The sequence below is a fragment of the Astatotilapia calliptera genome, chromosome 12 (assembly GCF_964374335.1).
Source record: "Astatotilapia calliptera chromosome 12, fAstCal68.1, whole genome shotgun sequence".
In the NCBI taxonomy this organism is placed as follows: domain Eukaryota; kingdom Metazoa; phylum Chordata; class Actinopteri; order Cichliformes; family Cichlidae; genus Astatotilapia; species Astatotilapia calliptera.
Genome location: NC_137433.1, coordinates 33,105,344 through 33,131,077, shown reverse-complemented (window position 1 = coordinate 33,131,077; position 25,734 = coordinate 33,105,344). Strand labels below are relative to the sequence as shown.

Genomic DNA, 25,734 nt, shown 5'->3' with positions numbered 1-25,734 from the left:
TCAATGAGTTCAGCCCATTCTGCAGCACACAGCGATGCCAGTCTCACCCAGCACTAAGCCCTCCGCTAATCTGCTGCCCAATTCCTTCTTTTATCCAACAATAACACCACAGGCTCTCTGGAGCCCTGGAACGGGTCCCTCGAGTGGCACAGTTCTCAATGTAAGACACAGATGTTAAGACACACTGGGCGATTGGCTGGACATGTTTATTGCATCAGTCAATACAAAGACATCAACAGAAAAGAAGGCAGTCTGTCCTCTCCAACAATCATGCAGCCATCATCCTTAATGCTCAAATAGAAAAGAAAATTTCAAACCATATTGCAAAATGCAGAACATTTCAGATTAAGATTTATAATGAATTGGCACTATTATATTTACAATACACTGTGAAATAATATTATATATTGTGTGCATTAATGCAGAAAATTAACCTTCTGGATACACAGAAATATAATATTACCTTTATTTCTTGTCAATTTCAATGACATCATGTTAAATAAAAAAACCTATAGAAACTGAAGGAAGGACAGGCGAACGAAAGAACAAAAATATATGCTGGAAAGGCTGCTACACTTAAAACTTCACTTTTATATGATTTTCTTTGATTCTAAAGTTTTAAAAATTGAATTGAGCCCGACTGAAAGGAAATCAAAAAGCAGTCACATTTGGCCTTCTACAATTTTTATTAAAAACTGCCATGGGCAAATTGTTTACCTGAAAAGAAACAGCCAAATTATTTCATAATTACACCTGTTAATTACTTAAAAAAAGGGACTATTGGACTATTCTGGAAAATTCATAAGCATCTATTTGTTAATGGGAAAATGACACTTTTCATCATTGTCTGAGCTTGTAAAAATAGATTTTCCAACAGAAAAAACAAATGCCTGGTTTAACTTTAATCTGGACATCAAATACCTCCAGGTGTCAAACAACATGAGGCTAGAGGCAACACATTTCACATCAAACTGGTAACTGATTGTCCAGAATGATGTGTTTAGACCATAGGAGCCATCTGGGGCTTGGAGGCTTCCACCTCCTGCTTTTCACCACCTTGGGATCCCTCGTCGCTGAAAAGGTAATATGGAGGTGTCTGCCGAGCTTCGATGATGAGGACGCCCTCAGGAGACAAAGAGGCGAAGACTGTCAGGGGGTCCACGTCTGTGGGGATCCTGATGAGACAGAAGAGAAGAAAAAGTATAGTTTGATTGTTTTAATGTAATTGATTAGAAGAAGTTTACTTGGTCAGGATCATTTTTACGCTGTTGTGTGTTCAGTGTGTTTTTAAGTGTGCGTCGGAGAAAACTGAGAAGAGCAATGATGAGAAACAGCCTAGAGAAAGAGTTCACTTCCTACCTGGAGGTCATGCAAAACTCTAATGTGAGATTTCCTTGTGTAAGAACGAGTAGTGTTGAATGCTGGAGGTTTTTATTGATAACTAATCAAAACTCCTAAACAACCCTCAGTCGAATTATTTTGGCACTTTATATCTAGGTGAGACAAAAAAGGACTTGAAATGAGTCACCCTGTGCACCTTGGATAGCTTTTATTCTAACTCACAAAAAGAAACAGGAGAAATCTCCCTTCAAAAATAAGATATTCTTCAAAAATCCCCCATCTCTGTCACAGAGAGGAAAACAAACACACACACACTCGATCCAGGTGTAGCGTTCCCAGGAAACGAAGCTTCGATATCAGTTAATGAGACTGCCTTACTCGAGTCTGTCTGCAGAATTTTAACACCTGTAAATTTCTGACTGTGTATACTTTCCTAATCTGCAGCTCACATCCAGGTAACAGCTGATTTTGTGTCAAGCATTTTTTTTCTCCTGGCTGTTTGCTTTATTTTTTGACACCTCTCATACAGAAAATGTTAGATTTTCCAAAGTATAGTGGGATAATTGGTTTCCAAAACCTGCAGGAGGATAGAAAGTGTTGAGGGGAAAATAAGCCCGAGTTACTATGTGCAAGGATGTCATTGTTTAAAACTTCATATTCATATACAATGATAGTATTCTCATCAGCTTAAAACAACATTCACACTTGGTAAGTAAGTTATTTAAATCCTATTGTAAAGAAAAAAGAAAATAGGCAGCTCATTTTTGACTGAAGGTACTCTGAAAACTGGGGGTTGGGGGAGATCTCTGTTCTTTGTCAGTGTGGCCAAATATGGTTATTGGAGGGTTTCTGTGCGGGCAGCCAAGTGTTTCAGGGAGTTAATATAAACACAAGACTGGTATGTTCAGAGGATGAGACTTGTGGCCCTCCCCTCCATTTAATTAGAGAGGACCCTCTACTGACTTACCACTCCACTGTGAAATACAAGTCAGAATACACTCAGGAACCTCACAGACGCACACAGGCTGAGAGGTCAAGTCACATCTATTAATATACGCAGCTCAGTGTGTCACTGAGCTTTAAAGTTACCTTTTAATAACAACTCTGAAGCTTGAGCTCACTAACCCATAAGTAGCAACACCAGAAAACCAAAAATGAGACCAGGCACAAAAACACAAAAATCCAGGGTTGCCAATAGAAAAACGGAACAGATGAATATAAGCAGACAATAACATGAATATCATAATACAGTATCCTGTGGTGGAATTATACTAAATTCAATTTAGATTTAGAAGACAAACAATTGGTATAAAGAGATAAAAGTGCAAGGGGAAAGGGAACGTGGAGTCAGCTGGGACAGCAAACAGAGACTCAGAGTTTTAAAGACAAACAGAACTTATGTTGCATGCTGTGTGTGTACTGGATGATATCAACACTCATGTCAAACATTTTCATTCAGCATATTCTTAAAAAAAGTGGATCTTGGGCCTGTCAACTCCCTCTAATTCAGGTAATAATTCAAAAAGGATTTCAGAAAGGTTTGTGTAAGCCAGTATTAAGTGTGCAACCTTGAATAATTTTAATAATTTTAAATGTATCTTTGCCCCTTCTGACAAAGTCAAATAACTCAGTTGGTCCATTACGTGGGACTCCAGCAGAAACCTTATCTTTCCAGCTCGGGGAGTTTATTTAACTTTGGCAAGAGTACAGTTTATCTCAAGCATTGATTCTGTAAAGCTGCCAAAAAAACTAGGCAATATGCTTCCCCCCTGCAGAGATTCGGAGACACAGAGAGACGAGTGAGACCTGGCACAGTGAGCGTGGGTGTTCATGAGGTGTGTGTGTGTAGCACATATAACCCTTTCCTCCATCCCACACACTACACATTTCAGCTAAGTCAGCCTAGCAGTATTACCGGTATTTGTCTTTTGAGAATAGAAGCAAACAGAAAAAAAGAGATTACTGAATAACAAAACATTCACACTTTCACAGACAAACAGAGCAAGGTTGTTGTTTTGCAGCTGAGCTACATGACCTCAAAGTTATCTTTGTCCCCAGGGCTGATTTAACAACATTTTTAGTTAATAACTTACAAATTTCTCAGTTTGGAGAGCAGAAGAAGTCACCCTTGAGTTCTCAGTAAGCTTAAGCTAAGCCGTCTAGTCACTTATTTATCGAGAACATGTGCTATGCCCTATACTGTATTAACTTCTTGCATTTATTCACCGCAGTTGTCTCATGTAACATTTACTAGTTTTTTGTTTTGTTTCCAGTGTTTTGTGTCACAATTGAGGACCAAGAAGCAAAACTCCTGTAATCTTTGTATCTTTTCTTACTGTTACATCTGAATGCCGTTCTGTGCTCCTTCCTTCTTGTTTTTGTTTCACAAGCCCAAGCAACAAGCAACTGTTCCTCAGTGTCACCTGATAAGCATTAAAAAAAGCAAACCCTCCGACTATCTCAATTTCCCTCAGCCAGCAGACTCTGTGGGGGTTTTGTCTCCCCACACTGAAGTATCTGTTCCTACTAAATCCTTGTCTTAATAATTGTAAAACCTGGCTTAATTCATTTGTGTACATGTCGCTACATCCTGAGGGTTGAAACAATACGCATACCCTTCTTTTTCTCTTGCCATTGGACTCTAGCCCCTTGAATCAAAACTTGTGTAATGTGATTGAGACCAATCCTCTGTTTTTTGTCTGCATCTCAAACACTCCAACGCCATCAAAGTTAAAAGTGCATTTTTACAATTTCAAAAGAAGATGGAATTTTTTTTAACAAAAGAGTTCAAAGCACACTATGATGTAAATTTCTACCATACTTGACTTTCTGCCATTTTAATTTAATGGAAAATTCTTTTTTACAGGTCAAATTCTTTTCTCAAGCTTTGTCAAAACGGGCACATGTGGTCTTCAGAATAAGTCTCAGATGGAGTTAGATTTTTGGGGGGTATAGAAATTTGGGACAATAGAAATCAATGCCAAGTTTCTGCCAAACAGAAAGTGAGCCCATTGACATCTGGAATGTCTAGCCTTCCATGTATCCCGTCCATGTAGTCCAAACTGCATAAATTCATGGCAAAGTTTTAAGGTAGCCCCAAAATCTTTCTGTCAGCTGTATTATTATTATTTTGGGAGGAGCTAAACTGCTTCTTGGTGCAACTTCTTTGAAGTTATTATTATTATTATTATTATTACAAAAGACTTTAGGTATGAGATACCTTTTTCTCGTAACAAAGCAAGATTAAAACAAACAAACAAACGTTTTTTGCTCTGAATTTTTCATATTGGAGTGCAAACAGAAGCAGCAGGCAGATAAATATCTGCATTTTGTACCTTTATCTTACATTATACAGAAAGAAAGGTTTATTTACTACCTACTTTGCAGACAAGGATGTTAAATATAAAGAATAGTTACAATTGGCTTACCCGCTGTAAAATGCAGCATACAGGCTGCTGCAAATCATAATAATCCACACAAAACTTTAGTGCCACTAAACACAGCATATGTACGAGAAGAGCCAAAATAAGAAGGTTGTAGCACTTCAAGTGACATCAACAACCAATCAAATCTCGAGACAGAAGAATGTGTCTACCATGCTAACTCTCTCTCTTCCTCCTTTTCATTCTCATATAGCCCGTGTATTTGTGTATCGAGGACAGTTATTTATATTTGACCCATTGACACCACCAGTCACTCCTGTTCTCTGTATAGTCAGCCTGTCCCGTATATTCAGCTGAGGAGCCCAGGTGTGATCTGAAGGCATTCCAATTAAAAATATTGTGATATGAACAGTGAGGGGCTTGAGCACCTGCTTATTAATTAGCCAGTATGAAATTAGTAGAACTGGACTGACGTGCCAGTGAGATGGTGATTCGCACTGACGATTATCGCTTCCGTTTGAAGTCTTTCCACTGCCCAATTAAATGGGCAAAGGCTTAGAGGCAGGCAGCATGTGGAAACTATTGTGTTGCTCATTTGGGTTGGATTAGTTACCATATGAATAGTCTCTGTAAGAGACTCCTGCTTTGCACTGATGCTGCTTTGTCTATGTAAAACCTACTTTAGGATTCTAGTCATGTTTGGTGTTTTGACTGGAGAGTTCAACATAACATTTAAAACGAGGAATGCAGAATTCACCTTGACAGGTAAAACATTCAATTATACATGCAGGACGTTTTCATGTTGTTCAACAAGCGAATACTTCTGCATGTATCTACATACTCCTCCACTTATGAACTTCGTATAACATTGGTCGAGCATTTCTTCGGCTTATCTCCCTCCAATTAGTTCTCATTGATTAAAGGCATTTTTCTCCATGATTCTCAAACTACATGAAGATCTGTGCTGTAATGGACTATTTAATATGAAAACCATGCAAGCAAGCAAGCTAACTGTCATGTTCTCAACCATTTGTCCAATTTAGCTGTTATAGGCAGAGGCGGGGTACACTTAAGACATGTCGCCCATAACTTTACATACATACAGTGGTTCATTTTCAAATCTGTAATTAGAGAAAAGGTAGAAATAAAAGTGCAGAAGAGGGACAAAAGTACCAAAGAAGACAGAAAGTCGGGATAAAACTTTAGTACAAGCTAATATTTAATACTAAATTACCTTCTATCTTTTTTTTTCTCTATGAGCCAACTATGCGTTATCTTTCTGGCTGTAGTTTTGTGGTGTTTATAGAACAATGTTTCAATCCCAGTTAAACCTGGCACAGTCAAGTAATACTGAGGCGCTTTCCACAGATTTCTGAAGGAAAGGAGGCTTTATCTTTTTTCAGAAATCAGCATTAGGGAGCTTCAGGGTCAGAAATCTGATGGATAAGTAGCTTGTGGCTTTAAAGAGCACCAGTTCTGCTTTTCTTTATTTTTATGTTCTTCACACTGTTACAATCTGTTCTTATTAAATATATCCAAAGATGAAATCACAGGTAATCCCTAAGAAGAAAAAGCTCCAGCTCCTGCTGTAAAGTCCTGGCTCTATTTTATGCAACACAAAAGATATCTGTAATAAATATTTATCTGAGGAATGCAGCTCTGACTGTGAGCACAGAAGCCCCACTCACCTCCTGTTCAATCCTGCGGTAAATGAGGCGCAGCCAATCAGAAGAAAAATGGCTTAAAGGCAGGTTACTTTAAAGGGAAATGAACTTGTTTTAAACAGTAAACTGGGGGAGCGACACTTACACCCACTAAATGGTAAATATAAAATGTGGAGTTTCTGTTTAATTATTTCCTGTTTTATTTTGGAATCATTGATACTTGTCTCTTGCTGTCACTTTTGTTTTCTCTACGTAGTATCCCTCCTTGTGTTAGTGTCACCTGTGCTGTATTTGTTATTTCCTTTATATTTTGAAATTTCTGGTTGCCAGGTAGTTCCACTCCCATGCTTTCTTCTGTTTCACACCCTTTTTGTGCCACGCATGTGTTCAGCCAGTAAATAGTCTCATCAGTGTGCATAAATGCAGATGAAGTTGTCACATTGTTCCAGACAATAGGTCTTAATTTTTAGTGTCTTAGTCTTCCTGAGATTTTTCTTGTTTCTTTGTGCCCCGCCTTCTGTTTTTGGACTTTGACTTTTGACTGATCTACAATACTGTTTGTCTTGCTGCCTGCTCCATTTTGCATGATGCCTGTTTTTGGATTGAAGATTTGATTTTGACTTTGCATTATATCCTGGGCTTGGTTCTCCCTCGTGTGGAATTGGAAGTGAGCGTAACATTTCGTTTAAAACTATAAGATTTTTGTGCTTCCTTCTTGTGTTTGAGCTGTCAGTGGTTCATTCAAGGAGTGACTGTAATATGTAAATAAGTAAAAGCCAGAAAAAAATATTTTGTGTACGAGAGTTTTGTTCTATTATTTTGTCCACTGGTTACTGACCACCCTATCTTTGCAATTGATTTGTTGTGTAAGTTTCATTTCAAGCTTATTTACACAATGCCAATCCACAACAACAGCTATTTCTTACATTATAAAACAGAGAGCTTAATTTACACAGTAAATTGCAGAAAGGTACGAGTAAGTTTTTGCCAGTGCAAAAACATCACTATGCTAATAATTCTATTTGTCCAAAGTCATTAAAGAAAATTGTCCCATAATCATAACAGCTAACAACAAACAGCTTTGCTGGGCTGTATTAGTAAGTATAATGTCTAAAATGCAATGCATTTCACTTTCACATATTCTATAGTCATTATTTGTTGTGAAATATTTCAAAATGCTTTTTATTTTCATTTAGATGATTCCAGTTTATAGCTCCTGAAAAGCAGAAATCCATATCTCAAATTATTAGAATTATTTCTAAGATAAAAATCTGGGGTTCAGGTCAGGAGAGTTCTCTGTATCATAACAATATTTACATTTTATGACATGCACTAGTATGTGGCCATATATAATGAAAACTGGAGCCTTTTTCCATCCATTATGAGCACCAGCACAGGAAAACAAAATGATAATGGTGCAGCTCAAGAATTATACTTACTGTATCTTCTTTGTGAAATTCTTTGTCACTATTCCACCTTCTTCCTGTTTCTCTTCGTGCTTTCCTGTTTGGGAAAAGGAGTGAACACAACTTCAGAAATGATGTAGTCTGACGTTGCGCAATGATTAGGCAAGGTCATGCATTATAAATGTCTCTGTCACCAGTTCAAATGGACACAGCTCATAAAGAGTCCACCCATCACCTTTGACTTCTTAGATCTTTAGTATGGTGTAAATAAAAAAAGGTGTTGATATAACTGAGCTCAAAGCTTGGCACACATCGTGCAGTTTTCCATTGCTCATTCCTTCCAGAATGTTTGCTTTGTGATTGCAATGAACTTGTTGACATGATTTCTCTTTCTTCCTCTTTAGCTGTTTCCTAAAATGATTCCCCAGCAGAGAGACTAATGTTAGAGAGAACATATAACCCTAAAAAGCACCTCTTCCATCTTCTTCTTCACTGTTTATGGCCAGTCTGTTTGTCAGCCTTAGCAAGCAGCTGCTCCTGGACTGCTAAATGTCAATGCCGCTGCCAGCAGCATGGCCTGCCCCACCCCTCGACCCCTTTGTATACCCGACAGGCTCGACTATGTCCTATCCTATACCCCCGCAGTGACGTTTCTAGCTGCTCAAAGTGCTGGACTCCAGAGATCGAGGCTAGAACATGTGATGCTCTGGAGAGAAGTGAGCTACGATCAGCAGTGATGTCATGGGATAATTATGAAAACTTCATCCTGACTTAAGAAGTACAATCGGTCCCCTGATTAAAGATTTAGTCAGGGGAGTAGTCCAACAAGGCCCTCATTTATGTGTTTCTTACGACAGAGATTATAGATTCCAGATGTGTAATACATCATGTTCTTGGAGGAGAGTGGTGTTTTTATGTAACAGATACAATTTTCTGTCAATACAAATATCAAGAGCTTGGGTGTAGTTTTCTTATTTGCAGATAGAGGATACAGCTTTTTGTGCTACTTATGAAGAAATTTTATGAAACATCTGATAGGATAAGATAATGACGTTATACTTTTCGAGCCATTACTCAGTGCCATAATTTAGTAACACTAGGAGAAATTAGGTAAACTTGACAGACACACAAAACGCAGTAATTTAGACTTTTCTATGAGCTGGTTGCAGGAATCGACTGTGCTGAGGTAATTTTATTGTGTCAAGGTCAATGCATATTGTATGTAGTTTAAGGTTGGCCAATCTAATCAAATGCAGATCAGACCACAGGTCACAGTACTAATTTAGAGCTCTATTTAACAATGTTTCTCACATTATTCATTTTAGTCTCGGTTCTTCAGTATGTTTAGTGTATTTCTTGTTTACTTACTATTAAGTATTATTGAGTATATACTCATATATTAATATTCCATTAGAGCAGATTTGATCAAAAAGACTTTTTCCGTGCCTTCCAAATCATGAAATATAAGCAAATGTCCTTTGCATGGGTGATTTAATTTACTGCTGTATAATCTGTAAAAGTTAGAGCTATGATTTCATAGCTCTTTGCAACATTAATTTTATTATACAGTAACTCACTCATTTAAATTGTAATGAGTCTTTTAGTTTGCAATATAAGAAGCACGGCCACTTTGACTGATAGGTGGATCCTAACAAAGGGAACTGTAGTTAGACGCTGCCTACAAGGCTCCAGCCAAGCCAATTCAAGCCTTTTGTAGCATTTTTTACATAAGTATCTGAAAAATGACAAGCCTTACTATGTGGCTACAGATGCTCTAAAAAGTCTGTTTTCCCATTTTAGTGTGTGACATTTTTTGTGTGTCACTACTTGCACTAATACAGCAAAGCATCCTGCTAACAAAAACAGGCAAATTAGCAGATAAAATAAAAAAAAATTCTTATCTCAAATTGGGCAAAGCCTTTTAATAAGTTCTACATATTATGGATTAATTAATAATTATTAATATTAAGAATCTATTACCAACTTAGTCGTCCAATCTATCATATAAGTACGGTCACTTACTTATACGGCCACCAATAATAATCGTAAAATGCTAAAAATCTGGATTAAATTATGGGACTTCACAAGCCAATGTTCATCTCTTTTCTCTTGAACTTCTCTTGAGCAACCAACAACAAGGAGATATAAATAGAAACTAATTTTAGGCATTTGAACAAAACACATGTGCTGACATTTTCTTGCTGGGGACACGCGATCTCTCCCTTATGCGTTGCATTTCAGGTTTCAGTGAATCTGATGGACTGCAAAGTTGCTTGGAGTTACTTTACAGACCACCAGTGTGGGTCTCTAAGACCAGATATTCTAATTTAACTCAAATATAAAAAACCCCCCAAAGATCTGCGTTAAAATGCAGCTACACTGTACTTTTCCAGACAATATTTGTGTTCAGCTTGGCTTTCTTTTAATCTTTGCCTCCTCTTTCAGTAAACTTTGAACATGCTTACATGTTAAAAAGACTAGTTCATTCATGTACTGAACACCTCTAACTTGCTTGTATTACATTCACAGTCACACTTCTTGATCACGATGAGTCACCATGACAGACAGCCCCAACATGGCGCTGAGTGAATGACCCAACTGGCATACCAACAATGTGTTTTAAAAAAAGCCTCGGAGCTGCGGGGCCGCTGTCCTCTGTGGCCTCCTCAGTCCTGGGTATCCCTGGAATTCAGCTGTCTCTTGAAACACTGAGTTAAGAAAGCAATTTGTAGAACTCACTCCAGTAATCAGTGACTGAGGAGGAACGTGACAACATCAGAGACACAACCTACCCGAGAACTGTGGGTAAAAGTGAGGCCCTATTTCCAGAACATTCTCTCTCTGGTGTTTAGTGACAGTGAGCAACTCTTCTTATTGTAAACAGAGACTGTTGTCATGGCCTTGCCTTAAATCTAAATTGAGCTCATGGGTGGCTGTGGGAGTGATTCTCCAAGAATCCAAAACAGGTGTCTGAGCTTGAGGATCTGCCTGCCTTGAAGTCCCAGTCACCCAAATCTGTCCCACTCGTCCATATCGAGACTCATTAATTCTGAGGCCATATCATACCACTGAGGCTTTTTCACTGTACTGTGTCAGTCATGGTGCTGAAGGGAAAGATCAGATATTTCATGACCAGATTACAAAAAGGAATTTCAGATATACTGTCTTTAAGTTTTCTTTAAACTGAATACTGATTTTCTCTTTGATTTGGTTGCATTGCTATGGCTTTACATGATGCTTGGTCTTTACAAATAAAAACACTTTGCATAGTCTCATGAAACCCTGGAATGTTAAATTAGTAGATGAACAGGCATGCTTTTACTTCATTTTAAACATGCAAGAATGATTTGCTGTACTTCAACTGTAAGCATCTATACAACACAAGAAATGAAAGTTATAATGGAAAAAAAATAAAATAATTTCTCTTAAAGAAGACAGTATTACTTCAGGCTGCTAGTGGCAGGTGTACTTATGAAGATATGTGCTTTCACAAGTACATGGCACTCTATTTGTGATATTTATATTTAATAATAGGCTTTAAACATAACGTTTTGACCTGCTAATTCAGGTCTAAAGGAATTTAGAAGCATGTTATTAAATGTGTCATATAAATAGAACTGACTACCACAGTGATATACTGCATTTTGATATCAGCGTGTCATTGATGAGACATCAAATTTCCCCAGAAGGTTTTTTTTTTTTTTTTTAAATGATTCATTTAAAGCTGTTATCCTCATTGAACTTCTTCTTCCAGGAAAAGCGTCTAATTTTCATTTCTCCAATCATACTTCAACTCACCTGACACTTCTACAAATCCGTCTCTCGTTTTTACGTGCAACTCTTCTGGTTTGAAGCTGTGGACGTTCACGCAGACTTTCCAGGGTTCCCCACAAGTAGTGGTGGGTGAACTCCGGGAGGAGGGCTCGCCGTATCTGCTGGTATACAGCTGGGGGCCTCCCGTGGTCTGACGCGGGGGAAAACCTGTGCGTAAACTGCTGCTAAAGGGCGAGGAGCTGAGACGCGTGCTTAGCCGGCCCGGACGAGCCCACCCCGGCCAGTCCATCGACAGATCATCGGGGAAAGGTGGCATCCCAAATTCATCTTCCATAAACCGAGACGCTAACTGATCCCTGAAAGGAGACTGGTCTCTGAATGGAGACTGATCAATGAATGGCGATTCTCCAAATGGATCTCTGGGAAACCTCTGTCGGTTTCCCGTCGTGTAAAAGTCTCCCTCTGCCATATCCACTTGAGTTCAAATCCAGTAATGAAGTTCTGGTATTGGTGCAAAATGAAAAAAAAAATAAAAATAAAAAGTGACTCTCTCTCTATGAGGAAAACTTTATATTGTTTGGGTTAGGCACATCACCATTACTCAATAAGACATTTGTTGATCCAAAAACAAACTTCGAAGTGGTCTCCGAGTTTCTTGAACTGATCTCATTTCTTCTGGCGCTTGATTTTATACCTCGTAGCAGATGAGTCTGCACTGAACAAGTGTCCGGAAAGTGCTGGGAGGATCTGGAGAAAGCGCGCTGTAAAAAATATCCATTAAAGTAGTAATACCAAATCTTAAAATCACAAGACAAAAACACTGTAACAAAACACAATGATTTTCTATTCGCAATATTTATGCTTTTTAGAATTTGTTTTAGCATTCACATACGCGTTCAGGCGTAAGTTAAGAAAAAATATGGCTTGTTGATGTGACGATTTTCTTTTACAGTGGGCGCGCAACAGCTGATCAAGGCCAAGCCTACTCTTTACCAAACTAAGTTGCAGAGGCCACATGTCACTCATGCAGTTTGAGCTCCCTGGTGACTCACAGACTTTTTAATAGAAAGTAACGCAGAGCTTCGCGTCAAACGCACTGATGTCACGGTACAGATAAAACAAAACAGCTAAGAGCTCGACTTGTGATTATGAAATCTGTTTACTGATCCGAGCGTATTGATTTTTTTTTCTTTTTGAACGTAAAACAAGACTGCAATCATCATCATTCAGAACACGATTTTATATAGCTTTTTCTGAACACAGTCAAAAGGAAATTTCATGGGGTCATAGAGGGGGCGATTCAATTTCAAGGTGACATTACAATGTAGAGTTCACACTGACGCAAGATAAAACGTGACAGTATGAAAAATATGCTTTTTCGGTATGCTCGTTCATGTGAAAAACGGGGAGAATATGCATAATTTTACAATAACATAGAATCACTATTGCTATATGAGCTTGTTATTGAAATTCTTAAAATAGCAAAATACATGATCAAAGGGACCTTAAGCACAAAGACAGCTAGAGTCTGTTGACTGATGCATATCGTCTTCTTTTTCCTCTTAAACTGGTTGATACATTTTATCTATAACATCCAAGGAGGCTCCAATCACATTCTCTAAACAAAATAGTCACACCCTTCGTATAATTTATACAATGCAGATGCATATTTACACCACATATACAAAATAATTTTGCACAAGAACTGATGTAAACTTTACATTGAGAAATGGGGGGGGGGGGGGGGGGCATTGCCCTGGGTGCCCATCTAGAAAAATCTGTCAACTTGACTGCACAAATCTTCCCATGGCTCCTAGTCAACACTGCTTGTCACGAGTCATCATCAGTTTATAGTTTATGAATGAGTTCTGTGCCAAGTTCCTTCCTCTTCCTGCCTCATATTTCCCTCATTCCTCCAATTTAGATGACATTCAGGGAAATAAGCTGAGAGTATTGAGTGCATAGAGAGCAGTCTGTCAGGCCTGGAGCAGTTACGCAGACAGGATGATGGATTTGAAATGATTGAGAAATATAACTCTTAATCATAAGCCAAGGCAGCTTCAAACTTTTTTTTTGCAGATTGAAACTATGGAGTTGGATCACCCTCAAAATTAACTTTGAAGAAATCTTTTGATACCTTAGGAGATGCAAACGCGAAATGAGAACATTGCCACGCTCATGTCTGTGACATAGTGATCAGCTGCTGGTTAGCAGGAAATAGGTATGTGATTCTATCCAAAGGCAACACATTCAACCTACTACAAGCTTTAATACCCACTAATTAACAGTTTTCTTTGTTTTGCAGTAACCTTGGAGTGCATAGCTTTACTTCAGTCAGGCCACAGACTCAAGCTCAGACACAATCCCAGCAAATGCACTGATCTCTTTGCCAGCCCACATCAGCCTTATCTGACACCTTTCAACACATCCAATTAGCTTACAGAATGTTTAACTTGTTTTAGTCTGTGCACATTTGCTGCATACCTGCAAGCTACTTTGCAACCCACCCTAGCTCCTCCTCTCATGCTGTTTCTGACTAATCAGTGTCACCCCTAATGTGAACCCTGTTGTGTGCTTCTGGTCTCATCTTTTTCTGTTTTGACACAAAAAGACAGCGAGTTCCCAGAACAGAGTCGTGCCTAGAAATATAAATTACTGCAGATGGAAAGTTTTCTTTTGATCATTTGCTAGTTTTTAAAAATGTGAATTACTGTATAAAATGTAAGTTGGTAATTAGCAGGCTTCAACTATGGTGAAAAATTTGTTACCTTTGGTTAGTTTGGCTTTCCAGTGTTTTTAATAAGTTAGGCTCTATCTTCTAGCTGTGGTGTTATATTTAGGAAACAGACTTGAGCGTGGTATTGATCTTTAAACTCTTGACAAGAAAGCAGATGAGCATATTTTACAAGAATGTCATATTTGTGCTTTAAAAATACACAAAAGATAAAAAGCTTAGACAGTGAGGATAATATTCCACCATTTCATCCAGTCTGTGTTGAACAATATGTATGAGCCGGATTATAATTTACAACAAAATCAGTTACAGCAGTGTCATAAAAACTACAAAGTGACAGTGTTGCATAGAAAGACTGACTACTACTGGGAGTTACAATGAAACAATAAATATTAGACAAGTAATAAATATGTATAGTGCTGCACAACTCAAAACTAGACCTTCTGTTGAGTAACAACTCAAAAATATAATGGTTTATGGGTTTATTCCAGTGGTGCAGCAAGAACACAATTTTCCAAATAAATTGGGAATGTGTGCTGTTTGCAAATTTAGACTAATTTTCAGCAAAGTACAGCTTTTCTCTGTGCCTAATTAAAAAAAATGACCTAGCAAATAAAGTCAGAGACTATTCCCTACATGAACATAGCTACAAATGTGATCTGCTTTGGAGCACAAAAAAAGTTCATCATCTTATATTTAAAACATCCTTTTCTCAAAACAAATTCATCAGATGTTTTGTCAAAAGAATCTCCCCTTGTTTCGATCGCTCTCTGTTATACTACATGGACTGACATTTCAATTGTTTTCCACTTGATCAGAGGATGAATTAATTTGACATTTGAGCTGACAGCTAGTTTGCGTGCTGTCAGGAGGCGGAAACATGTTTGTCCTCCACCTTGTGAAGTGTTGAGATCAGAGCGACAAACCCTCTCTTTATTCCTGATAACAATCCCTGTGAAATCATTTGTAAGTGGATCAAACGGCTCAAATGTTACCTCTATGCTTCATCTATTAGTGCAAAAACTAGGACACAGGTATGCTAAATGCTTGATGTCATGTTAAACATTAGTTACATGTTAACCATATGCACTGTGCACTTGCATATGGCTAAAACATATATTGCAATTCAAAATCAAAATGGGAATGAGGTAATTTCAGTGCTTGTTGAACCCATTACTAAGCTGCATTATGTGCCATAAATTATGAAATAAATAACAGCCTGTTAAAGCATTTGCAAAAATAAATTAAAGTGAAATGTACAGACATCTGGAAAGAAATATATAGAACAGGGATGTTAGGTGACTAAATTCATTAATAATGTTTCTTATATGCAGCTTGCATTGTAAATATCTAGGAGATGAACAGTCTCAGGCCATTGTGAGTGCAGATGCAAAGGATGCAATACAAAAACAAAAGAGACAAAAAGACATTCAGTCTCCTAGCTGTCTGTGGGCAGAGTGAACAAGACTGCTTCAATGGTGGTTGGCCCACTGCTAGGACATTTCCACTCAAGCATCAAAGCTGAGCACTGAGACACACACAGTTGATTGCACTGACAGCCTCTGTCCTCGTTCTCAACGGGAACCACAACTGCAGATTTGGTCTCCTAATGTTGAGAAACCTAGTGCCTGGTTTTGTTCCGTTTGTTCAACGAACCACGGCTCCGGCTGCGACTGCGGCTCCCAAAGACTGAGTTCCACGATGAACTGCGGCTGTAGCTCCGGTAGGAGGAGTAGCTGTGGCTCTGGCTCCTGCTCCTGCTGCGGCTGATGCTGTACAGAGGGCTGCGGCTGCGGCTGCGAGTGAAGAGGCTGCTCCAGGATGACACGCTGGTGCACCGACTGCTAGAGGATGGGCTTGGTCGGAAGTAAGGAATGGGTCGCTTCCTGGCACTAATGAGAGCCAAAAATATAAGTGATGTAACAAGGTAAACAAAACATTGTGTCTCTTTAATCTCCCAACTTCACTAACCCCCATCTGAGACATTCAGACTTCAGCGGAAAGCCAGTATCATCATCAAGGACCCATTGCACCCTGGACACTCGCTTCCCCCCCATTCCCTTTGGTAAATGCTACAGCTCCATCAGGTCAAAGACAAACAGACTCAATAGGAGCGTCTACCCATGCTTCTACCCAACATGCCCTACCTCCACCCTGATTGAAAGTTAACTGTGCTGTCAACACTCATGGACACTTGCACTCTACTTATCTATATACAGTATTCATTACAGCATTTATTTATTAACAGTACTCATTACAGTATAATACAATCAACATTCCTACCTCTATTTATATAACTGTACAGTAGCAGCCAGCATTCCTACCCCTGTGCAATACCACCAATCACATCGCACCTTATACTGCACTGATCCTACTCCTTACACTGTAGATATATTCATATGTTTTGTTTCTGTATATAATGTGTGCATTACCTCTTAAGCTTATTTTTATCTTTATTTATCTCATTCTCCTATCCAAATAATGTGGAATGTAAAAACCTACAGCTGCAAATGAAGAGATGCCAAACTGTGTTTCATTGTTCTGGTAACAGTGACAATGAAGATCTAAATGATCTTATGTCATCTTAATAACCCAGAAGATAATTTGTAATTGTTGTGTATACAGTTTGATGTGTTGCCCCTAGTGGCCAAAAGCTAACATGCTTAAGGTCAGCAGAATGACTGAAACCCAAGATAACTGGGTCTTCATTATTTATTGTCCCACTATGTTCACATGGTACTCAAGCATGGACTAACCTAGACTTGATAAAGTGATGTAGAGACAAGACATAACCGAACCATAACTTTATTCATAATTTAAAAAACAAACAAACATTTATTTGTATTGGCAGCCCACCATGTGCCTCCACCTAGACTCAGTCACCCTGTAGGCACTGTATCCACATCATTTTCCAGTGCTGACCAAACCCTTATAATCCTTTGGTTATAGCATTTGTTATGTGTTCAGACCATAATAACAGTCTCTCGTTGATTTCTACATGGGCACACTTTTAAAAATTTTAATTAAAATCTTCAAAAATATGGAAATCTTATATGATCGTCACCAACTCATTCACTGCAGGGATAGGAGCGTCCAAAACATTCATAGCCTTTAAAACAATGAAACGATAACTAAACACTATTAACATTTAGTTATAATAATTACATTGTGCTATTTCTGTGGCTGTTTCTGAGTGTCTTTTTTCTCCAAGTAAAAGAAGTGTCATGTTAAAGTCATGGTCAACTTTCTCCTTTCTTTTAAATTTCAGATTTCCTTCTGTCACCATCTGTTTCTTTAGCCCCTGTGGTGGCTTCTGAGCCAACACTTGTCTCATCCTCAGGCTAAATGCCATTTCAAGGTACATAGCTCATCAACACGGGTGAAAGATTTCAGGTTGGGAACTTGTCCAACCGAGGGGGTGGAGGGTGGGACCAGCAGTACATTTTTGCTGCCTTTAGGCATATAACTGTACATTGTACTATAAATAACCAGGCCAGTAGAGCTGTACCTTGTGATTCGCCGTGCTTCCAGATGGCTTGGTGAGTCTCTCCTCCTTTTCTTCATAGGAGAGTAGGATTTGCGTCTTCGCCTTTTCCCACTAACTTTATGTGTATGCTTCGCATCTGTCTCTCTGGAGCTAGCTGTTCTTTTTCTGTCTCGCAGTCTGGGAAGCAGACATAACATAGTGAAAATTTAATTAACAACAATGTCAATATATGTTTATTCCCATGCATTGCAAATGAGGACTCATTAGTATTTGAAACATGTAGTGAAGTTCACCTGTCGGGACTGTATCTCGAGTAGCTTCCTCTTCGCCTCAGATCAGCTGAATTACTCATTGAGCGTGAATATGAGCTACAGTGACAAAATGAGGAAACATTCTATTGAAGATTACTGACATTTCTGCAAAATAAAATAACAAGTGACGTACTATGGAAACATAAAACCTGCAAGATGAAAGCGAGGGGCTTCGAGAGTAGCGTCCAGAGTATCTGGAACTCCCTGAGGATCTGCTCCTGCTCCTGCTGCTAGATGACCGGGTTTTTGGTCGCCCTTGAGACAAGTCGCTCCTCCTCTCTGAGCAGCTTGATGTCTTTGGGGATCTCACAACCTCTAGCCGACACCCCAAGGTTATCTGCTCTCTTTAAAAGAAATACATTAAGATGTTTCACAACTTTGAGTGAAGAAACCAACTGTGTATCCAAGCTTGGGTTTAAATAAATGCTTCCCTTTATTCTCCACTCATCAGATTAAAGATTCAAAGGAGGAAACAGAGCATATAAACAGCAGCTAAACAAGCTTGAATTCATTCAGATGGATGATTTATTGAGAACAAAAAAAATTACCTCTTGCCATTTCCACTGAAAAGGGTTGCAGACAAACCGTCTTCCCCGTAAGGTTTGCACAAGGAAGCATAGCTGGTCACAGAGTTTCCTGAATCAGAGACATTGTCTCTCTCAGTGAACTTTAGCTTCCCTGGCGAGGCCACACGTTGACAGCTGTTGCTCTTGTTGTCAAGAGTGACACTCCCCTGAGAAACACCAGTTTTGCTCGATGGCGGCGAAGATGTGTCATTCCCAGAATCGTAATCATGTGGACCTACAGTCTGGCTCGTTAAATGCTGAGACCCATTTCCATGTAAAATCTCACTTGCAGGTTTTGACGACAAAGTCTGCAAAGAGACAAACAGGCTGCAGCTTAAAGCCAGGTGTGAACTGATACATGAAACCTGCTACCTGCTTTGATGCACTGTGAATACTCTAGTACAAAGGCACATATTCCCTTGAAAACACAGTGAAGAGATTTCTTTCTTTTTTCTTGGGACAGAAAGCTTTGAAAGATAAAGACATGCAAATTTGAAGCATGCGATTAACCTCGAAAGAAAGTCTGAACCCAACTAAAGTCAAAGAAATCAACAAGAAAACAGTTTTTAAGGAAAGTCTAAACTAAAACAATTATATGAAAGGAACAACAAAAAGCAGAAAAGAAAGAGAAAAACTATGTGTGAAAAGATCTACTGGCTCTACCTCGAGTAAAGAGAAGAAGAGTAAATAATAGACCCCATTGAAAAGCCTCATTTAAAGAACACTGAACAAACATCACAAAAATGGGTATTATGTAGAAATGAAAAGGATTGCAGACAAAGAGGGATCCCATCAGTCTAACTAAGAAAGCCCTCAGAAAAGGACAGATGACTGTGCTCTTTCTCCTGTAAGAAGTAAATAATTAGCCTGCACCGACCTACAAGTAAATCCCTAAATCTGCTGATAACATCCACTTACCAATCAAGATTTCCTCCTTAAGTAGGTAAGGTGTAAAAAAAAAGGGAAGAGCGGGCAACATAAGTGCATCATTAGAGTCGTAAATTGCAAGAAAAAGACAATAACCCTCTCTTCAAAACCCAGAGCTAGTTAGCCTTATATCGGCACTTTTTTTTTGTTTCTTCAGTGTTGTTTTAAAGTTTTGGAGAGCGAAACTAGTTACCTTTTTGATTAACTGACCTCTCAATTTCAAATTTTAGTTTTTCCTTAATTGCAAAAAGTCCACAGATGGATAAAAGTAGTGACCTCTTAACAGTGACAGTTAACTAAGCTTTGATTCTGACTCCAAAACACGTGTAAGAGGTTAAGCCAGCCTCTTCTCCCAAAGGTTTCCCATTATCAAGTCTACAGTCAACACAGCAGACCGACCCTGAGGGAAATTTAAGCAAATCTTTGTCCATCTACAATCCTCTTTAACATTTGCAGTGGCACATAATCTGTGTATACTCAGGGGTAAAAGATTTCACTTACAGAAGTACATATTTAAACAAACACATTCTTCATGGCACTTCAAGATATTCTGACAAGGCTGATGTCAAGTAAACATTTAATCTCACATTCTGGCATAAAGTTCTTTTGTGCTTTTCTTTCAGGTTGGTGCCTCAAACACACTACACACTTTCAAAATATAAAACCAATTCACCACATGAACATATGGTGACATATTTTAAAATCAACCACACTCTTTTTTTTTATCCACTCATACCTACCTGTCCCTTTATGGATTGCTTTTTTGGGGGGGAAGAAATAATAAGCAAAGATCATTCTGCATTACCTTTTGGATTATGTGCCTTTATTCACAAGATCAAATTCCATAAATAAACCTTATGCAAACACTTTAAAGCAAGGCTACCCCCTCAGCGACCAACTGTAAAGTCCTTCTGAGAGACTGTGGGAAATTGAATGCCAGGCATAATTCGATATATGGATTAATTTATTGAATTTCAATTAAAACCCTGTGGTGTTTAATTAAAAACATCCGTCTGTGCAATTAGCATAATTTAATGATTGCTGGAGAGAAATTAAATATATTTTATGCTCCAATAAACCAGAGACAATGGGGTTTTAGGACATAGCTGCATGTATGAGGCTGCTGGAAGAAACAAAAGAACAACAAAAAAACAAAAGAGGAAACTCAAATTTTAAAATTGAAAATCTGCCTTCTAAAAAATGCTTTAAGGATGTGTTTTTTGTTGGTTTGACACTAGAACCACTGAAATGATTTGCTCGAAATAAAAAAAATGTAGTTTTCTGCAGAGGGTTGATGGGAACAAAAGCTGTCATCTTAATTTAAACTCCCGAATAAATGTAACTAGTGAGAGGTCATAGACCAAATTGTAAACACACACCTGCAACTGAATCTTATTCAACCCTTAAAACATTTATGGTCTGCACACAATCCCTTTGTTGGATGTCAATGCAGGAAGCAGGTTGCCCCTAGCTAATGAGTAATATCCCCTCTTACACTGTCCCTAACCCTTAAGTGCTATGTGCTAACTCGAAAAAGCTGCACTCTCATGCATTTTTGATGCCATTAGACCAGAAACAACTGCACGCTGCTTTCAGATAATGGTTTAAGGCAATGTCAGTAACTTCTGTTCATTTGGAACAAAAAACACATCATTATTATCCTGTGCAGCACGTCAGTGTTACTCCTCTTGTTTGTCAGCGAAAAAGTAAAAACACACAGCTTTAAGGTAGGAGACTGGTTATTATTTTTTTACATCACTGAATTTAGCCTGTTATCAAAGTTCAGCCCATTCTCAATCCCAAAAAAACAACACTTTTATCAAAGCCCCTCAGAGATACACAAAAGGTGTCCTCTGGCACTATGCTAATAGTGAGAGATCTCTCACTCCCACCTTATATATGAATGCTTACAGACCTCTTAACAATACATTTAAATGCAGTAATTGGTATTTTTAAATGTGCCAGTAAGATTTAAAGCCAAACCATAGTGTTTTTCCCAGTCAGCTTCAAATCAGTGTTTACAACTAACCAGTGAGAGAAATAAACCTAATGAGCAAGTGAAAACGAGGAAAACAGACTCTATACCTAAACTTCCTGAACAGGACACAAACTGCAGTCCCCTGGCTAACCATCCTGTGACTTACTACTCGACTTTACTTTTAAAGAAGACTCATCTCTGGGCATCTAATTACCACAATTCACGCATCGAAAGACACCAATAGCATTTAACACAACGGCAGTATTTGACACACAGGGATGAGAAAGCTTTTCAAGTGTCTGCTTACTGATGCTGCAGGCCAGAGGGGAATAAGAATTTGCAGTTACAGTGTCAGTTTATTCCGATATTTACGGTAGTATATTGACTGTAGCATGATTTCTCAACAGAAGGAGAAATAAGCCTTAAAATACCCAAATCACACTGTTTATCCAACGTGTTTTGCCAACTGTAATGTAGCGGGGACTCTACCGCCCAGTAATCATATCAGTTTTTAAAGCAGAGAAACAAGAGCTGACAAAATCGCTGAAAAAGAAGAAACCACTAACCACTAACTAAGATTTAGGCCATGTAATGTTTTGTTCAATTTGGTAAATGTTGACGCCTTTGAGGATTGTGAAGAGGGTTTAGCTGAATAAAATATGCTGTGTTTCAACTGGATATAGATGTAAGATTTTGTTCTAAAAATACAGACGTGCTGTTTTTTAATGGCCTATGTAAAAATACTTTCAGAATTGAAAGTAAATTGCCAAACGCAGCCGTCTCACTGTAGGCATTTCAGGTTGCCTGAAAATAAGCCATTTGACATGGCAATAACTGAGAAATGAAACTGAACCAGTGGCAGCACTATGAGAGTCCTAAAGAGTACTTACGGTGCCAGCAGAGAGGATGGAGCGATATTTTGGAGCCATTTTACACACTGATTTGGTTGTAGGTCTCCACTTCATGTCTGTGTAGTTGAGCACTGCATTGGTTTCCTGTCCTACAGCTGCCAGGTCTCCAAATCCTTGATGAACCACAGATTTTTGCAGATGGTGTCTGTGAGAAAATGCTGCATTTAGTTTTCATCATGACAGAGATGATTGTGTTATATTAGAGCCAATTTTGCACTTCAGAGAATGGGATAAAAGGTAACGTCGGAAAAATATCAGACTTTATTTCAGCTACGTTTTGTGCCATTTAGTAATCATAGAGCATCTGTTACAAAATGAATTCTTGAATGTTTTTCCACGTGAAAGATTAAATGATTCATTGGATGAAAATGTTGGAAGAATGTATAATAAAGCCACATAATTCTCATTGTTTGAGTAACCTAAACGGTTTGGACAGATCAGTCAGTTTGAATTCTGGGCTTTGATTGGAGTTAAAACTTCTCAGGGATAAAGGTTCAGTCATCGAACTGTACACGCCTACATATATATATATATATATATATATATATATATATATATATATATATATATATATATATATATATATATATATATTTATATATTTATATATGATTAATTTATATATGTATATTCTCAGTGATAAATGACTGAAATGATTAATTTATATCAGAAAGTATCCAGATATGCTTCTAGCTTTTAGAAATCTTTATGCAGTCAGCCCAGTATGACCCATAAAAGACATCTTTCATAGTATCACACAACCAGAAATTTGCTATATGTCATTATAATTGAGTGTATTGATCTCTAGAGTGCATTTGCAGCCATTTTCTGTGCAGCTGTGATAAGGCCCGGTTGTGCCTGAGTCTGAGGAAGTCACCTCCACCTTATCAGTCATCTCTGCGATGTGACCAAGAATTCGGCAGACACCTCAGACTGATAAGATTAACCAAGGGAGCGGGCTGGGGGTGGGGTGGAAGTGGGGGCGCTGGGCCTACCTGTCCTCTGTTGAAGATTGGCAGGAAGAAGTCTCTGACTCTGACCTCCGATACCGCCGTCTCCGACGTGAGTGAGTCCGAGAACTGAAACAAAACAAAGAAAAAAAAACAAAACACGTAGAGAGGAAGCTAAGATTATGATTAGTTTTTTTCACAAAAAACTCCACTAAAGTAGCTTTACATAATCCCTGTCTTCTTGGGCTTGACTTTGGTTTAGCTGTTCAAAACATATCTTTTTGCGCTCTCTTCCCCCTCCCTTTAAGACAACCATTTTATCTGATCGGTGGGCCATTGCAAACACAAGGTCTCTACAGCCTGGTGTTAGGACTTCTGTGTTGATTGGCAGGAAGAACAGTCAGAGCTGTGTGATATATTAAGAATATTTTCTTTTTGTAACACCATTCAAAGAGCAGGAAAAGAGGAGTAAAGCGTTTTAATCATAGCGATTACCAAGACTGACTTAATTATTTGAAACTTTGGCAGTTTTTGCAATTGTATTATTATTAGTATTGTAACTAAATAAATAAATGCATTATTTATTCCATCAATTAAACATACATTGTACAGGATTTACAACAAATTTTACTAATGTCCCAGCTACACATGAGACCTATCAAGCCAAACATGCAAGCAAATAGCATAGCTGCACTTCTCCAAAGATCAGCAGTACAAGAAAACCATTATGCAAACCATTTAGTTTTGAGAGAAACTTGAATTTCTGTTATATGTGTGCCTCTACAGTAAGACCAAAAAAAAGGATTACGAATTTATTAAAACTTTTTTGGGCACCTTTCTTTTGTCTTCCTGGAGGGCCAGAGAGTTATCCAGAAATCACACTTTCCAAAGTTTATGTTCATAGTACAGGACAGTTTGCCATGACCTGCGTATGTCATTCTCAAACAGAAGCCTCCTCTGCTATTACATGAAGCAACGCAGAATTGCTAACTGGCAAACAAATCCACACTGACTCCCAACAACTTTACAAATTTACAGCCAAAATAAATATATTTAGAGCCTGGTCTACCCCCTCTTTATGATAAATATGAACGAATACATGTGATGAAGAATAAAAATCGAACTTTTAAATTGTTGTTCTTTGTTCTTTTGCCTTCCTTCAGCTGCTCCCATAAGGGTCGCTACAGTGGATCACCTACCTCACCCTGGCACCTTCCTCTGTCACACCAACCCTCTGCATGTCCTCCTTTACTACACCAATGAATGTTCTCTGTGTTCTTCCTCTTTTTCTCCTGCCTGGAAACTCCATCTTTAATGTCCTCTGTCCAATATATCCATGATCCCTTTGTGCAGTTCCAAACCATCTCAACCCTTCTTATCTAACTTTGTCTGCAGTCCGCTCAACCCGAGCTGTCCATCTGATATACTGATTTCTACTTCTGGTCATCCTGGTCACTCAAGAAAATATGAACATCTTCAGTTCTGCCACCTCCAACTACACATCCTGTCTTTTTGTAAGTGGCACTCAGTAGTAATGATCTCACTACCATCCTGTAAACCTTCCCTTTCATCCTTTTGTGCCTTCTTTCACGAATCACTCCTGACTCTTGTCTCTGCTTTAAATGTGCATATAATGTACATCGCCACTTGGAGTGACAGGTTGATGTTATGTTCTGTTCTCTATTCATTTGCACTAAAATACATTAAAACATTATCTCTTTAGTTTTTCTAGTAAGTTCATTGTGGTGGCTATTTAGCTTCTTTTACAAAGCAGAGGACTGCCATATACACATTTAATTGATATGTGCTATTTGTCCAATTATCTGCAATTCAGCAGAGGCAAAAATGGCCTCACTAGTAGTCCTTTAGTTTGGATAAATGCAAGAAAACAAACTCAAACCACAATACTCCACATCTGCATGCTTTCACATTGTTTATGTTGGACAGCCAAACATTTCTAATTGGTAGCAGCTATAGTTTTTCTCCTTTCCCCACATTTTTAAACAAGAGTAGTGCTAATGCAAAAAAGTGTCTTGTAGCCTACTGGTGGCCAGAAGTTTAAAGATGAACAGACCAAAAATGGCCCCTGCATACGTTTTGTCTTGAGAAAGATGTTCACAAAACAGAATTAGATTCTCATTTAATATCACACTGAATTATGGATGCTCCTCTTTAATTGAAAGCTGGTGACTAGACAGTTCTGATTTTGCCATCCAAAAAAAACTGTCTTGGAAAAAGGTGAGGCTTTAAAATGGTAGTCAAGCCAGTCTGTTATGGTGCCTACATCTATATTTTATGTGCA

At 38.4% G+C, this 25,734-nt stretch overlaps 2 protein-coding genes across 5 annotated transcripts in view; both read right to left on the bottom strand.

Annotated features, from left to right (window-relative positions):
- Positions 1 to 190: 190 nt before the first annotated feature.
- hspb8 (heat shock protein b8) lies at positions 191 to 12,411 on the bottom strand. The gene is made up of 3 exons (XM_026186076.2): positions 11,593 to 12,411; positions 7,828 to 7,891; positions 191 to 1,175 (listed from the first exon to the last, which is right to left on the bottom strand). The coding sequence occupies exons 1-3, from the start codon at positions 12,035 to 12,037 to the stop codon at positions 1,001 to 1,003; spliced, it is 684 nt and encodes a 227-aa protein (XP_026041861.1). The 5' UTR covers positions 12,038 to 12,411; the 3' UTR covers positions 191 to 1,000.
- Positions 12,412 to 12,708: 297 nt separating this feature from the next.
- srrm4 (serine/arginine repetitive matrix 4) overlaps positions 12,709 to 25,734 on the bottom strand; it is a 64,128-nt gene continuing 51,102 nt past the window's right edge. For all 4 annotated transcript variants that reach the window (XM_026186072.2, XM_080309419.1, XM_026186074.2 and 1 more), the window contains 7 exons: positions 23,478 to 23,561; positions 22,462 to 22,627; positions 18,649 to 18,974; positions 18,250 to 18,444; positions 18,083 to 18,157; positions 17,811 to 17,966; positions 12,709 to 16,194 (listed from right to left, as the gene is read on the bottom strand). In XM_026186072.2, coding sequence (XP_026041857.1) covers positions 15,924 to 16,194; positions 17,811 to 17,966; positions 18,083 to 18,157; positions 18,250 to 18,444; positions 18,649 to 18,974; positions 22,462 to 22,627; positions 23,478 to 23,561 — 1,273 coding nt within the window. In that variant the 3' untranslated portion in view covers positions 12,709 to 15,923. The remainder of the gene's footprint in view (positions 16,195 to 17,810; positions 17,967 to 18,082; positions 18,158 to 18,249; positions 18,445 to 18,648; positions 18,975 to 22,461; positions 22,628 to 23,477; positions 23,562 to 25,734) is intronic.

Coding starts and splice junctions, on each gene's coding strand:
- hspb8 (XM_026186076.2), bottom strand. CDS start 12,037: ATGGCAGAGGGAGACTTTTACACGACGGGAAACCGACAGAGGTTTCCC. Junction 7,892..11,592: donor CGGATTTGTAGAAGTGTCAG/GTGAGTTGAAGT, acceptor TTTCCCAAACAG/GAAAGCACGAAGAGAAACAG. Junction 1,176..7,827: donor AATTTCACAAAGAAGATACA/GTAAGTATAATT, acceptor CTGTCTCATCAG/GATCCCCACAGACGTGGACC.